General features: G+C 39.5%; 1 protein-coding gene across 16 annotated transcripts in view; it reads left to right on the top strand.

Moving 5' to 3' along the window:
• SLC4A7 (solute carrier family 4 member 7) overlaps positions 1–15,280 on the top strand; it is a 124,333-nt gene that overhangs the window by 86,006 nt on the left and 23,047 nt on the right. For all 16 annotated transcript variants that reach the window (XM_086365551.1, XM_086365547.1, XM_086365559.1 and 13 more), the window contains 7 exons: positions 1,791–1,896; positions 4,529–4,690; positions 5,526–5,639; positions 8,038–8,199; positions 8,346–8,597; positions 13,166–13,234; positions 14,569–14,742. In XM_086365551.1, coding sequence (XP_086221677.1) covers positions 1,791–1,896; positions 4,529–4,690; positions 5,526–5,639; positions 8,038–8,199; positions 8,346–8,597; positions 13,166–13,234; positions 14,569–14,742 — 1,039 coding nt within the window. The remainder of the gene's footprint in view (positions 1–1,790; positions 1,897–4,528; positions 4,691–5,525; positions 5,640–8,037; positions 8,200–8,345; positions 8,598–13,165; positions 13,235–14,568; positions 14,743–15,280) is intronic.

The following is a 15,280-nucleotide window of genomic DNA, read 5'->3' as shown; positions in this document are numbered from 1 at the left end:
TCTATTTCTCCTAATATTAAAATGTATTTTTGCAGACGTTTCAGAGCAAAAGAAAACAGATTTTTTTTTTTTTTTTTTGCAACGTGATGCTCACTGTATATCAAGCTATAACTACCCAACTGGCAATATGGAGGTTGACTTGTTTGTTACAGGTGAGATCTTACCAAAGCACTCAGTGGACATAAATGTGACTGAACAAATTCAGTCACTGTTATTCTATGAAACTATTGGTCCAGGTGTGTATATTTTTGGTTTCATATTTAAATTGGATCGGCCAATTTAAGTTCAGTTGTTTGGCAACTGCCCACTGTATATTTAAATATTCATGTTGTGCGTTTTCATTAATTTTTGTGGATGTTATTTTAAAATATAATTTCAGTATACTGTTGTATGCTGTTTAGTGGATTATTTTCTTTGTGATAAAGCATGAAATGAAAATATTTTAAGACTCAAAAAATGGGATTTGAGAAGTAATTATAATAGTTGCAAAGGGTTGGCAGACACTTAAACGTCACGAAGGTTATTAAAGCGACATGTTCTGAGGTGGATGCCTGTATTTGCTGTCCTGCGTACAGTTCATGTGAGCTTGAGCCTGCATTTGGTGAACTTTCACGGAGAAAGGTGGTGACCAAAACCCTTCCTCCTCCTGCCCCCGCCCCGTGCTCCCGCGTCACACTTCTCCTCCCCCTCTGTCCTCCACACTCTCGGCTTTGATGGACAGAGGACGGAGGAGTCTGCAGCTTCCTGTAAGATGTTGACCTGTTTGAAAATATTAGCAACACTTTGATACCAGGTCTATTTTGTGTCATCTTTGTTCTCAAACTATTTTTTTTAACATAAATTTTTGTCTTCTCTCTTTCCCTGTTACTCTGATTTTTAAGAAGTGTGAGCATGATTTTCACAGCTCGTGACAGCGGTTACAGCATTGTTTCTGTGTGTGCAAGTCCTTTGTTCAGCTGACATTTTGTGGCAGACACTGTGTTGAGTGTTGCTTAATATTCGTATCAGTGTTAGTCATTATGTCTTTGTGAGTCATTCGTATCATAGCCCCTTTTGTGTATGAAGAAACTGAGGCTCTTTGAGGTTAAAACTTGACTTGGGTCAAAGAGCTAGTAAATGACAGAGCCTCTGTGAATCCAAAGTCCAGCCTCCCACCTTTTCTCAAACAGCTCATGGTCCAGTTGAGAATATTTTTGTTTGTTCTGTTCATTTTTTGAATCAATATTCAGAGATTTGTTTTCTCATGTGTGTGTTTCTAGCTTTTTCAAGCAGGTCAGATAGTTTTGGGTATGAACTGAATTCTGATTAGTTTGACTCTCCTAGTCCTGCCCTGAAAAATGATGTTTTACCCATTACTTTAAGGGTGACTCTTAAGATGAATAAAGGAATTGCTAGAATTTGTGGGATTAACAAGAGTAGAAGTTGTACTGGTTCCCAGTGCCTGTTGTGTGTGTGGGCACTGGGGCGGCAGCAGCTCCATGGGGTTAAGTGATGAGATTCATTGGAGGCTGACCATGTTAAATATGGTGTCTTCCCAGATTTTTAAAGAAAATAGTTCTGCCCCAAGGGATGTGTCCAACTAGTTCCATTAAGTAAGCATTTTCTTTGTTTTATTTATGTAAACCAAACTTCATTCCGTTCCATTGTTTCTGAAATGTTTTCACTTTTTTCCCCATGCATTATAACATGGAATAAGAAAGTTAAAAACTACTCCACTGTGTGACTGATTTAATACAGTATAAACATGAAGTTCAGAATCCTTAAAACTGTATCCAATTCTGATTTCTCAGATGTGTGTGTGTTGAGCCTTCTAACCCTGGCAATGAAACGCTGAAGATGTGGGAGAAAAATAATGTGACAGCCCGTGACATTCCCTGGGGGAACCTCACTGTGTCTGTGAGTATAAATGAAGCGAAGGCTGGTGCAAACAATGAACCTTGTTCTTGAGCTTTTTCTGAGTAAAATGAAGTGAAAGTCTCTCAGTTGTGTCCGACTCTGCGACCCCATGGACTATACAGGCCAGAATACTGGAATGGGTAGCCTTTCCGTTCTACAGGGGATCTTCCCAACCCAGGGATCCAACCCAGGTCTCCCGCATTGCAGGCGGATTCTTTTTACCAGCCGAGCCACCAGGGAAGCCCAAGAATACTGGAGTGGGTAGCCTATCTGTTCTCCAGTGGATTTTCTCGGCCCAGGAATTGAACTGAGGCCTCTTGCATTGCAGGTGATTCTTTACCAGCTGAGCTACATGGGAAGCCCCTTTCTGAGTAAACCTATGTTTTCTTCTTGATTGGTGGATATTGTTTTTAGAATATAGTGTTGTGTTGACCAAATAGGAATTACCACATTTTTTAAAATCATGTCCTGAAGTGTAGAAGCTGAAAAAAAGTGAAACTGAGATCAAGGGAAGAGAGATCAAGATGGACTATATTTGGCTTCCAGGATACTGAAAAAAAGAAGTGAAAGTGTATTGAACCTGGGTCTTCTGTGTTGCAGGCAGATTCTTTAACATCTGAAAGCACCAGGGAAGCCCTCCAAGATATTAATTATTGGAAAGATGTGAATATGCTTTTGGGTTTCTAGTTCCTCTTGGATTCATATGCTCATCGGCCTATGGTTGCAGGTCCTGAAGTTAACAGTTCAGCAGCTCGCACTTGTCCTGCTTCTGTTGTTCAGGCTATCTCTCTGGGACCTGCCTATTCAGGAGATCAGGGATGCTCAGATTGAACCTGTTTACCTTGAAGAAACTAGTTTGACTTGAGCATTGGCAGAAAGAAAAGGAAGAAAAGGGTAGAAATGTATAATGAGCACCTACTGGGTACTGAAGACTGTTACACACATATTTTTGTATTTTGTTGGGAAATATTGTCCTAGCTCTAGAGTAGCTGTTTTGGTCACTTCCCAGATTGGGATTTAGAAATAAAGGTGTCCAGTGACGCTAGCAGTATCAGTGAAAACCCACCATCCGCTGAGCTACTCTGGTGCTTTTTATATCATGTAAGCAATTGTAGGTCATTTCTTTCTCTCTTAGGGTGATAGTTAGCTCCTGAGTATGTAGTTGGAGGGATTTCATTTGCAGTGTTATCCCACCGATCATTTACATCTGCGCCGTGCAGTGCAGTCACATGTGTCTATATTTAAGTGTACATTAAATAAAATTAAAAGTTGAGTTTCTTGGCTGCACTAGACGTGCTCCAAGTGCCCAGTCCTGTCATGTGACTGACTGCTGGCCAGTTGTATGGGCAGTGTAGATTTATGACATCTTATCAACACGGATGGTTCTGGGGACAGTGTGGACACACAGCACTGTGTCAGTAAGTCATCAGCTTAGAATAATGCTGAACTATTGTATATTGAAAAAGTAATTTTTGTTCTGAAAGAGAGTTAATGCTGCTGCTGCTGCTGCTAAGTTGCTTCAGTCGTGTCCGACTCTGCGACCCCATAGACGGCAGCCCACCATGCTCCCCCATCCCTGGGATTCTCCAGGCAAGAACACTGGAGTGGGTTGCCATTTCCTTCAGGTTTTCAAATGAAAGTGATTTGTTAAAAAAAATAAAAACAAAAAAACTCATTTCATGTTGAATAGGATGTCTTAGTATTTCAGATTACTTACATGGTCTGTTCAGTGTGGTTTTTTAGATACCTAATAGGGCCATGTTAAGTTTCTTTGTATAGCTGTAGCTTTTATTTCTATGATCCATGTTGTAAACTGTAGATTACTAAGGTTAGCACATAGAAATTGAGAATAATGGATTCTCCTTTGGCTATTTTTCTTTCAGTAAACCTGATCTGTTATGTTTTGAAAATGAATCTCATTAGAATATAAGTAAAGAGAAAAGGACTTCAGTTGTTTTCATTAATCTCTGTTTGTCTTTCAGTTATTCTTTTCCCTCAAAAGGAAAATCAAGTCAATATACTTCCGTAATTGTGCTATACTATTGATTATATTATTGATTTTATTAATGGAAATATTTCGGTGGTTCACTTTACTGCTTTAATCTCACCTTTAGAAAAGTCAGAAAAAAGTCAAAAAAGCCAAAACAATTTAGTATTATAGCCATCTCTTATTCAGCATTGTAAGGGCAGAGTAGTAATTTTCTGACTTTTGATTTTATTTTAAGCAGCTTGTTCAAAAGTAATGGAAAGATAGTAGTAAAATTGCTGACCAAGGATGCAAACAAAATATTTGGGAATTAATACTCAATATGTAAACCTCTCACTAAAGGAAATAAAGAGTTGAAAGAAGGGAGTGTGTGACATAGTAACTTGACAAAATACATTGTTTTATTTCAATGATTTCTAAGAGGCACAGATTTGTCAAATTGTTACCTCTCTGAACTCAAGATGTGTTTTAAAATTGATTGTGTTTTAATGTTGACTTGATGGTGTGTTTTTCTAAGTGAAACAAAATAATGGCGTGTCTTTTGATAAGTAGCATCTTACTTCAGAGAAGTTCCTCGTTAATTTATTGGATATCTGAGAATCCCCTTTATCCCTCCCTTTTCTGTTTTTCACCCCCTTTTTTCAGGAATGTAAAGTCTACCACGGTACATTTGTAGGATCAGCTTGTAGTCTCCATGGACCTTATATTCCAGATGTGCTCTTTTGGTCTGTTATCTTATTTTTCACAACGTTTTTTCTGTCTTCATTCCTCAAGCAATTTAAGACCAAGCGCTATTTTCCTACCAAGGTAATTGGGGTTTGATTTTGTCGTTCTTGTAATTCTCACGTTTTAGTTTTCATTTCCTTGATTTGTTTCAAAACAATAAGATATTGTTTGAGGTTAGTAATTTTATGTCAAGTAGCTGTAAGGAAATTATTCACAGTGAAAAGCGTAGCAAACGGACAGGTGAATGTAGGGCGGAGGAGGAGGCTGGAACGAATTGAGAGTAGCATTGACATACACACCACCATATGCAAAACAGAAAGCCAGTGAGAAGCTACAGTATACCATGGGAGCTCAGCTCAGTGCCTGTGAGGACCTACAGGGGCTGGGTGGGAGGGAGGAAGCCAGTGAGAAGCTACGGTATACCACAGGAGCTCAGCTCAGTGCCCTGTGACGACTTAGAGGGGCTGGGTGGGAGGGAGGAAGCCAGTGAGAAGCTACGGTATACCACGGGAGCTCAGCTCAGTGCCCTGTGAGGACCTAGAGGGGCTGGGTGCGAGGGAGGTGTAGGAGGGAGGGGGAGTATGTGTATGCATGGAGTGACTTCACTTCATTTTACAGCAGAAACTAACACAACATTGTAAAGCAATTATATTCGAACAAGATTTTAAAGGTGTGTATTCCCTATCTGAGCTAACAATAGAAAGACAGTGGCATCAAGGGACATGATAGGTAGTTGTGAAATGCGTTTCTTATCTTTTGTAGAAAATATGAGTTATAAATGTGTTTCACTGATGCATCATCACTAATTAAAAACTCATTCACACTTTCTAGTGGCGTATTTAATCTGTAAAAGATATGAATTATTTAGAAAGGACAGTATTTCTGTGTCTATACTAACATAACCCGTTTAACGTAGGTGCGATCGACAATCAGTGACTTTGCTGTATTTCTCACCATAGTAATAATGGTTGTAATTGACTACCTTGTAGGAGTTCCATCTCCTAAACTTCATGTTCCTGAAAAATTTGAGGTAAGGATTAAAACACTTGGCTATTTGTTACTGGGAAATACCGAACTGCTTTAAGATACTGCCTCCTAGGTAGTTATTTTTAAAATATGCACATTCTCTGTGAAGAGCTGGTGCTTTGAAAGGAAAGGTTATATATACGTTGCACATATATAAACAATGACAAGATGAACAGAGACAAGTGGAAATATTTAGGAAATAAGCAAGAAGGTATCAAATCGAGTCCATCACAGAGAGTGAGTGGAAATACTCATAGTGAGGAGATCAGAGTCATTGAAAATTTTTGACCCTGCTCTCATAGCTGGAGTTCATGATACACTCTCCAGGAGAAAGAAACATTCTTTATTCCTTTGTGAAGAAGTAACTCAAACTTGATTTATAAGAGTAGCAAGGGGATCCTAATTAAAATTTCTAGAAGAGTGATTGATACATCTGACAGTAATTGGAAAGTGTCTTGTAACATTTTTCAGCAGAATCAAGAAAGAATTTTTTTCCACAAGAAAAAAGATGCTTAGTCTGAGGAACCATGAATTCTTTGGTTTCATTGGAACTACAGATCTTTTGTGTTGTTGTTGGTCAGTCAGTCAGTCATATCTGACCCTTTGCCGACCCCACAGCCTGCATAATGCAGCGTCTGATAGTTATTTTCCCTTTTAAGTTGGAGATGGTAGGTTTTGAATAGTTTCTGGAAATTTTTAATAGTCAAGGATTTGTGTCATTGCCTATATTTACGTTTAACAAATTATATGACTTCTTTCAGAAGCATAAAATTTAAAGGGGATTAGAAATAATATAACGAAGATAAATCTAGTCTGTTTTCTCTCTCACTGGGGTTAAAAAATAGAATCATTTTTAAAACCTGTGTCCTCCAAAATAGAATACATCGTGGAAAATGATCCTCAATATTTATGATACAAATTTCACTATAAAGATAATTGTTAGTAATGTAATGCATAAGTGAATATAGAATCATTTGGGTAAATAAATGTCTTTTTGCTGCTAAGAGTATAGAAATTAAAAAGTTTGGAGACCTTTGTTTAAAAGCATAGATATTGAGCCACTAAAACTTTTAGGTCATTAGATATGACTATATCTAAGTCATTCTGTGTTTACCAAGTTTTACAAATTGACAAAACTGTGAATTATATTAATGTAATTTCCTGTAATCCTGGTCCCATCTCCTTATTCCGGTTCCAAATATATCTTTGTTAGTCATTTATCTAGCTTTGAAGTATAAAACTGAAATCAAGGGTTATTAAATACACTTGGGGAAATAGTTAAGAATATATGCATTATATAGATAAAACATTTTTATCCATGTGCAGTATTGAATGGGAAGCATTATCATGTGTATCAGTGTGGGGAAATGATAATATATGAATTTGAAAATGGTTAGTTTCCCCTTTATATTGACAAATGTTTTCTTGTAGAAAAAAATTGGCTTAATATAAAGGCTAAGTAATAGAAATATGCTTAAATTTCAGCATATCCAATACCCTCCAAGAATGCTAGATTCTTTACAGCTTTAAAAATGTTTCATTATAAAGCGGATTTTATGTTACAGCAGTGAAATATATTAGTATCTGATAAAGTGTCAGGTTTTTGTCAGTCCCTGCTTTGGAAGAACAGTGGTCTGAGGCCCAGTACAGACTGAGTGCTGATGCTGTCATGGTGACTGGTCTGTAGGATCTTCAAGGCAGTTTATTAATAGTTTTAAGAGTTGACCTAGTAGATTGTCTGACTTCACTTTATATGGAGTGGATAGGCGTGTGTTGAAATGAAACTCTGCTTCACTTACCTATTTCTGCATAACAAATCTCCTAAAACATCATATCCTTAAACAACAGTTCTTTTTGTTCCTAAATCTGTGGCGTTGGCCCTAGGCTGAGGTGGGGTGATCTGGTCTCCTGCTGTGGGATCTTTGGGTGTCTGCTGTCTTTACTGCCTCGGTGGGGGCATGTCTGGGAGCTCAGCACAGAGGGCTGAATGAAGGGACTGGTAGCTGCCTCCTACCCCTGTCTCATCATCCTGTGTCTCATCCTCAAGAAAGCTCATCCAGGCTTACTCAAGAGCTTAACCCCGGGGCTCCAGGAGGCTAGAAAAGCAGCAGCAAGGTCTTCCCAGGTCAAGATGCAGGATCACAGGGTCACCATGGCCTTGTTCCCGGGTCCAAGGGGAGAACGCAAATTCTACCTCCAGATGGAGAGAGTGGCTCAGTCACGTGCGCAGGGACCTGCCTCGGGGACAAGAAAATCCCCACTAGCGTCTCTGCAGATAATTCACGACAGAGTCCAGTGTCCAGTTCTTTCCAACCCCTTGGCATTTCCTGAGGGTAGACACAGTCTGTGCTGTTAGAAGAAAACTTTTCTTTCTTCCTTTGAACTTTTCGATGTTTTAACAGCCTACTGATAAAAGTAGGGGCTGGGTCATAAGCCCCCTGGGAGACAACCCTTGGTGGACCTTAGTGATAGCTGCCATTCCAGCTCTGCTGTGCACCATCCTCATCTTCATGGATCAGCAGATTACAGCCGTCATCATCAACAGAAAGGAGCACAAGTTGAAGGTAGTTTTCAGAATGTGTCCCAAGATTTGTTTCTTTGAGTTGGAGGTGGTGAACATTAGTTTCTTCTCTCTTTATGAGTAGTGCAGAATTTGAACCTGAAAGAACAGCATATGCTGACAAATATTCGTGCTGGTTTCCCTTTTCAGAAAGGAGCTGGCTACCACCTTGACCTGCTCGTGGTTGGCGTCATGCTGGGAGTGTGCTCTGTCATGGGACTTCCATGGTTTGTGGCTGCAACCGTGTTGTCCATAAGTCACGTCAACAGCCTGAAAGTGGAATCTGAATGCTCTGCTCCTGGGGAGCAGCCCAAGTTTTTGGGCATTCGTGAACAGCGGGTGACAGGGCTAATGATTTTTATTCTAATGGGCCTGTCTGTGTTCATGACTTCAGTACTAAAGGTAAAATCTCTTTGTTACAATGTTTTAAAAATCTTTTTTTTGTCATAAAATTTATACTTGGTGGTATGAAAATGAAACGTTAAAATATCTAAAATAGTTTCATTTCCTAGAGTTTACTTGGAAAATAATATTTTGGAATGGTGGTTGCCATGGTAGGCATCAGGGTTAGATTGTATCCTTTTGAAAAATAATGTGAAAGGATAGTATTGAAGGCTAGAGATTTGGAAGAAGTTCATCTGTGGCTTAGTTACAATCTAAAAGAAGAATATACCTAGAGAATTTAATAAGCATATTAGAGGAAGTAATATTGAAAGGTGGATGAAACAGTAATTTAATTGAAATGTAAAGAAGATACTGCTATTAATTAGTACATTCTTCTGATGAACTAAATGAGATATAAGTAGTAACACTCATATCTTTTAGTCACATCTGAGGTTTACTATACATATTCTGCGGAATCTGGTAATTTAACAAAAAAACAGTCATAGCAAACCTAGCTAAGTATATAATCTGGTATTTTTTGTTCATCATGAAAGAGCTCAACTCCATTGTTTTTTTTGTTTGTAAACTATTTATAAATTACAGTACAAATGTGGAGCATTGTATGCATGTGTGTAACGAATTAACTAAAAAAACTGTTGTTAGTACTAGAATTCTTTGGCCTTCTTTCGTGGAGCCAGCTAATTGGCCAAATATTTGTTGAGTACTTTCTGTACTGTTAGTTACTGAGGAAACAATAACAAATAGGACAGTGTCTACTTTGAAGAATTTGGCAGTCTGGGTGGTGAAACAGATAGACAGATGGGTAGTTTCTTCATGGTGGTGAGTGTCTTGTTACAACAGCAAGAGACGAGGAGAAGCGTGCGGAGCCATCTGGTGTGGATGCTGCCCCCTACTGACCAAGGTTGCCCTTTACATGGTTTTTTTTAGTAGTTTCAAACATTTTAAAGTATTAATTGCATATAAGCAGAAGGCAATGGCACCCCACTCCAATACTTTTGCCTGGAAAATCCCATGGATGGAGGAGTCTGGCGGGCTGCAGTCCATGGGGTCGCTGGGAGTCGGACACGACTGAGCGACTTCACTTTCACTTTTCACTTTCATGCATTGGAGAAGGAAATGGCAGCCCGTTCCCGCGTTCTTGCCTAGGGAATCCCAGGGACGGGGGAACCTGGTGGGCTGCCGTCTATGGGGTTGCACAGAGTCGGACACGACTGAAGTGACTTAGCAGTAGCAGCAGAAAAATTCAAGTAGAATATCAAGAAAGCTCTAAAATGAAAAGCTTGTTTTATCTCACTTTCCAAAAGCAACTCTGTAGACGTTAACACTTTACTCCTTTGTTTTATAAGATATTTTGTTAGTCAATGCCATTACGGTTCTATGTACTTTTATAATGTTATTTCTAACTTTATTATCTTTAATGAAATAGTGAAAATAGTGATTCTCACTGCCTAATACAGTGATTCTTAAAGGCTCGCCCAAGGACCTCTGTCTGGGGTTGCAGAGCAGCGCTTGCCCAGGCGTGCGCCTGTGTGAGGCGGGGTTGTCCTCTCGGCCTCTGGCCAGAACCGTGGAGGCAGCACACCGAGCTAGATGCAGGCGTGAGCATGGGGTCCTCTGTTAGCCACCCACTGAAGAGGTTTACAGGGACACGGAGTACTGCTGCTCTTCTCACTTAATCTTACGTTCTTTGCAAATTACAGCTTTCCAGTAAAAGTATATTCTTTGTATTACCTTGTAAGGCATTTATTATTTTGAAATGAACTAAGAAAAACTATTTAAAATTTTTCTTTTAATTTCTAGTGTGGTGAGTATCAATTTCCGATACAACTAACTGCTTATCTATTTATGTATCTCTCTGAGTATAGAATCCACATAGGCAAAAATATTTGGGAGGAGGGTTCTCTGTACTTGTTAGGAGTGAAAAGGGGTCCTTAGACCAAAAAGCTTGAGAGCCTCTGATCTGAGGTTATATCTTTCGTGAGGATTTACCCCCACATCCCCTTCTCCCTTTCATCACTTGTTTTTTGGTTGGCTACATTTTTTTATGGTAAAGGTTGCCCACATTTACACTCTTTTTCCTTTTTTTCTAAGTTAAATTATAGAAATGTAAACCTTTGGGAGATATGTAATCAGTGTTATGATGATATAAAAATACTTGCCGAGGACTAAGCAGTGAGATCAGCCTGTGTGGAGGCAGAAATACGTCTCATTTCCCAAGCTCCTACTGTTTTAGAATAATAGCCTAATAAGTTTTCTTAATATCTGTTAACTTCTCTTTTTAAAAAAGTACATATACATGTTCCACTTTTTCTTGTATTGCTAAATGAATTTTTTTATAATGCTAAAGGAATTCGTTGAGTAATTTTTGCATGTATGGTACTATAATTAGTGAACTTTCAGAGTTCTTGCATATTTCAAATTACTCACATTTGTTTAATAGATGGGTATTCATTTCAAGGTTCAGATGTATTTTTCTTTGAGTCTTAAAGTTGTTGTTTCTTGAAGATCAGTGGTTCTGATAAGAGATCTGATATCTTTTTGGTGTTTGTATCTTCAGAAGCATTTTTTACCTTTCTCAGTTCAATTCAGTTACTCAGTCATGTCCAACTCTTTGCGACCCCATGAACCGCAGCACGCCAGGCCTCCCTGTCCATCACCAACTCCCGGAGTTTATCCAAACTCATGTCCATTGAGTCGGTGATGCCATCCAGCCATCTCATCCTCTGTCTTCCCCTTCTCCTCCTGCCTTCAATCTTTCCCAACATCAGGGTCTTTTCAAATGAGTTAGCTCTTCGCATCAGGTGGCCAGTGTACTGGAGTTTCAGCTTCAACATCAGTCCTTCCAGTGAACACCCAGGGCTCATAGTGTCTTGCAGTTTCACCATGGTACTTAGGTAGATAGATAGGTACTTTTTAGTTTACCCTGCTTGCCTCTCTGTGCATCCTTTTACTCTGGAAACTTGTGCCTTGACTATGTGAATATTCTTCAGCTGTTTATTTCCTCTTCTGTTTTCTCTTAGATGTTTTTTCACTTTCAAGTAGACAGATGTTAGACCTCCTGGATACATTGTTACATTCCTCTTCACTACTCTCACTGTTAAAATCTCCCCTATTTTCCTTATCATTTTAATGATCTCTTTAGTCTTGTCAAAATCATTATTCTAAAATTCTTTTAAATTATTTTGATAATCATATCTTTAATTTTTTCCATTCTGGTTATTCATTTTTTCCTAGCATTCTAAAGTTGCTTTATGGATTAAATATTATCTTGGGATTCCCCGAGGGTACTGATGACGCTTTTGACGTGTTTTCTTGTCTTGCGCTGTCCTTAGTTAAGCACATACAAGGTTGTTGAGTAGGGAGTGACTGTGATTCTCCGCTGGCTGGCGGTTAGTTCTCCTTTCCTCAGAGGTCTCTCCCTGGGTGAGTGTTGATGTGGTGTTTGAGTCAGTGTTGCTAGCCTTCCTGTGGAAGACCTGGACATGGGCTTGTAGGCAGTTTGGGATCCACTTCCTGCTGAAGTAATGAGAACATTCTTCTGGGGAGTGGTGTTTGTTTATTATACATATTCAGTAAATGGTGCTGCTTGACAGTCAGTGTAGGGGTAGTGACAGTGATAGTCATGGCTAACACTTTTTGAGTGGTTTAATATGTACCTTGTGCTTTTCTGAGTATTCTATGAATTTGAAGTTTTTTAACCTTCAAGACAATCTGACGCAGAAGCTAAAAGAAAGAGAAGTTAAGTCTCAGCAACAGGTTAAAAGGGCTTTTGAGCCAAATAGTCTGATTGTGGTGCCTGTACTCCTAACCATGGAACATAGTCCCTTCTTAAGAGAGCCTTCGGAGAAGGCAATGGCACCCCACTCCAGTACTCTTGCCGGGAAAATACCATGGATGGAGAAGTCTGGTGGGCTGCAGTCCATGGGGTCGCTACGAGTCAGACACAACTGAGCGACTTCCCTTTCACTTTTCACTTTCGTGCACTGGAGAAGGAAACGGCAGCCCACTCCAGTGTTCTTGCCTGGAGAATCCCAGGGACTGCAGAGCCTGGTGGGCTGCCGTCTCTGGGGTCGCACAGAGTCGGACACGACTGAAGCGACTTGGCATCAGCAGAAGAGAGCCTAAGAAGACGATTCTTCCAGGTTATTGTACACTAGCGCTTTTCTTGTTCATAGAAAAGTTCAGTGTCATGACTGAAGTGTGTGTGATCACCATTATCACAAGTGGCATCACTGAGTGTGAAGCTCAGTCATGTCCGACTCTTTGTGACCGCATGGACTGCAGTCCTGCAGGCTCCTCTTTCTGTGGGACTCTCCAGGCAAGAAGACAGGAGTGGGTTGCCGTTTCCTCCGCCAGGAGATCTTCCTGACCAGGGATTGAACATGCATCTCCTGTGTCTCTTGCAATGCAGGCAGATTCTTTACCAGTGAGCCATCGGGGAACTCCCTGTCATCACTGAAAGATCTTTTAAATCTATCTCATAGGAACTCACAGTGTTTTTATGTATCTTTTATGTGAAATTGCTTTAGTTGCATGATTTCTAATTGTGATCATTTTACTTCCAGTTCATTCCAATGCCTGTTCTGTATGGTGTTTTCCTTTATATGGGAGTTTCCTCATTAAAAGGAATCCAGGCAAGTCGTAAGCATTTAATGATTTTGTAGAAAAATGTAAACATTTTACATTTTCAAAGATTGTTTTTGTGATGGTAGTGATGTATTCTCAGCTCTGATATTTTGGGGGCAGATTAACTATTGACTTCAAGTCCACATTTTCTGAATAATTATTGTTGTACATTTTTTTCCCCCTGAAAGTGAAATCATGACTTATGTCCTTACATATTTTAATTGAAGCTAATGAAAAGTAACTATTAATGAAGGCTAATTTAGTAAGAGGGAGGATTAAAAGCATTGGAATGGGGCAAAAGGGTATCTCTGGCATGTGGAATAGCAGTTTCAGTTGCTGAAAAAGAAATGTAGATATTAGTTTTCTATAACCATGGCAACACCTGCCGTTTGTGTGGGGCAGTGCAGTTCATAGAGCCTAGTACTAAGTGATTTTCTGTTAGCCTCAAAACAACCTTGGAAAGCAGGAAAGGAAGAAATGCTAATTTTGTAAATTGTGACGCAGAAATAGACTCCCTGAAGATTTTTAACCGAGCAGTGGCGCACAGGCTAGAATCCAGTGATTTCACTGCTGTTTTGTCTCATTTGTAGCCTTTCTTGGGCAGGCCGATAGCGCGCGTGAGGATTTGTGTGGGTGCAGTCGTCATGTAGGACGTGCAGCTGCTCGGGTGGCGCTGGCACCACTCCCGGCCGCAGACGGCGTGTGGTCCCAGCTCCGGGGCACCGGGCGTCTCGGACGCAGCAGCCTTGCGTTCTCACACAGTCCAGGGTCTGCCTTCCTGTGGTCAGGAGACGGTCTCATTAACTCACTTTATTGTTTTGCAACAATTTTGTGAGGTGTGTAGGGCTGCTTTTATTCCCAGTTTATAAATGAGGAAATTAAAGCTCAGAGACCTAGGAAACAGCTCATGGTTTCTGTTTCATTTGGTGAAAAATTGGTGATTGTTACCTCAGGTTATTTTCATAGAAATTGGTCATGTTAGATCTAGAAAGAACTTTAGGAGATTGTTACTCTCTTATTTTACATATTAGAAAAAGAGGTCAAAAAGATTAAATGAGTTGTGCGTTTTTTCATAGATAAATTTGTGGAGCTAGTTTAATTCCCCAATTTAAAACATGTTGACTTGAGTTTCTGATTCATGAAATCACATTCGTTCAAATGGTTGCCTTGCTTTTTTTCTCCTGGATGAAGATGTTGTCAACTGAAACACTCTCCTGTGTTATCAGGACATCTTGGCACCAGGGAAGTTACCCTAAAGTAGATACAGTTTCTTCTCCTACGTAGCAGAAATGCCATTTTTGTTGAAAACTTTCTCCTGTTTTGTTCTCCACTTGATACCCAGTTCTTCGACCGTATTAAGCTATTTGGCATGCCAGCCAAGCACCAGCCCGACCTGATTTACCTGCGTTACGTGCCTCTCTGGAAGGTGCACGTCTTCACCGTCGTCCAGCTCACCTGCCTGGTCCTCCTGTGGGTGATAAAAGCCTCTGCTGCTGCAGTCGTTTTCCCCATGATGGTGAGTCTTTTTTCCAGACTTTATTACTAACTATTAATAATAACGTCTTTGTGTGTTGATAGCAGTTGTCTTATTAATATTTATAGTTAACTTTGAGAAAAGGATTTCAAGAACCTCAGATGTTTTGAAATGTGAATTAGGCCTTTCTGGCTAAGAAACCCATCGTTTTCAAAGTTAAATTTTGCTTGTCATTTTCTAATTTTGTTTTTGTTTTTAGTCCTAGGGTATAGAATACTGTTTTGTATTTTTAAACAACTTCAGAGTTTAGGATGTTTATGAAACGAATATTAGCCTGACCTAAAAGCTAGAGACTATTCATCCTTTTGCAAATATTATGTAAAAGTTGATTTATATACATGGCCACAAAGAAAATCTTTGAAAATTATACAGATAATATTCCCTGATTGCAAATAAATTAAATTACAAATGAATATTGAAAAGCCACTAAGACATACTCAGTATTTAGAGATTAAATTCTAAAATAAGCCCGGGGTGGAAAACTGAGTTACAAAAAAAAAAAAAACCATTGAGGAGATAT

Source organism: Bos grunniens, chromosome 22 (assembly GCF_055505025.1).
Source record: "Bos grunniens cultivar Pamir isolate PY7600 chromosome 22, Bosgru_T2T1.0, whole genome shotgun sequence".
NCBI classification, from domain to species: Eukaryota; Metazoa; Chordata; class Mammalia; order Artiodactyla; family Bovidae; genus Bos; species Bos grunniens.
Note: the sequence above shows the minus strand (reverse complement) of the source record. Positions and strands in the feature narration are given on the sequence as shown.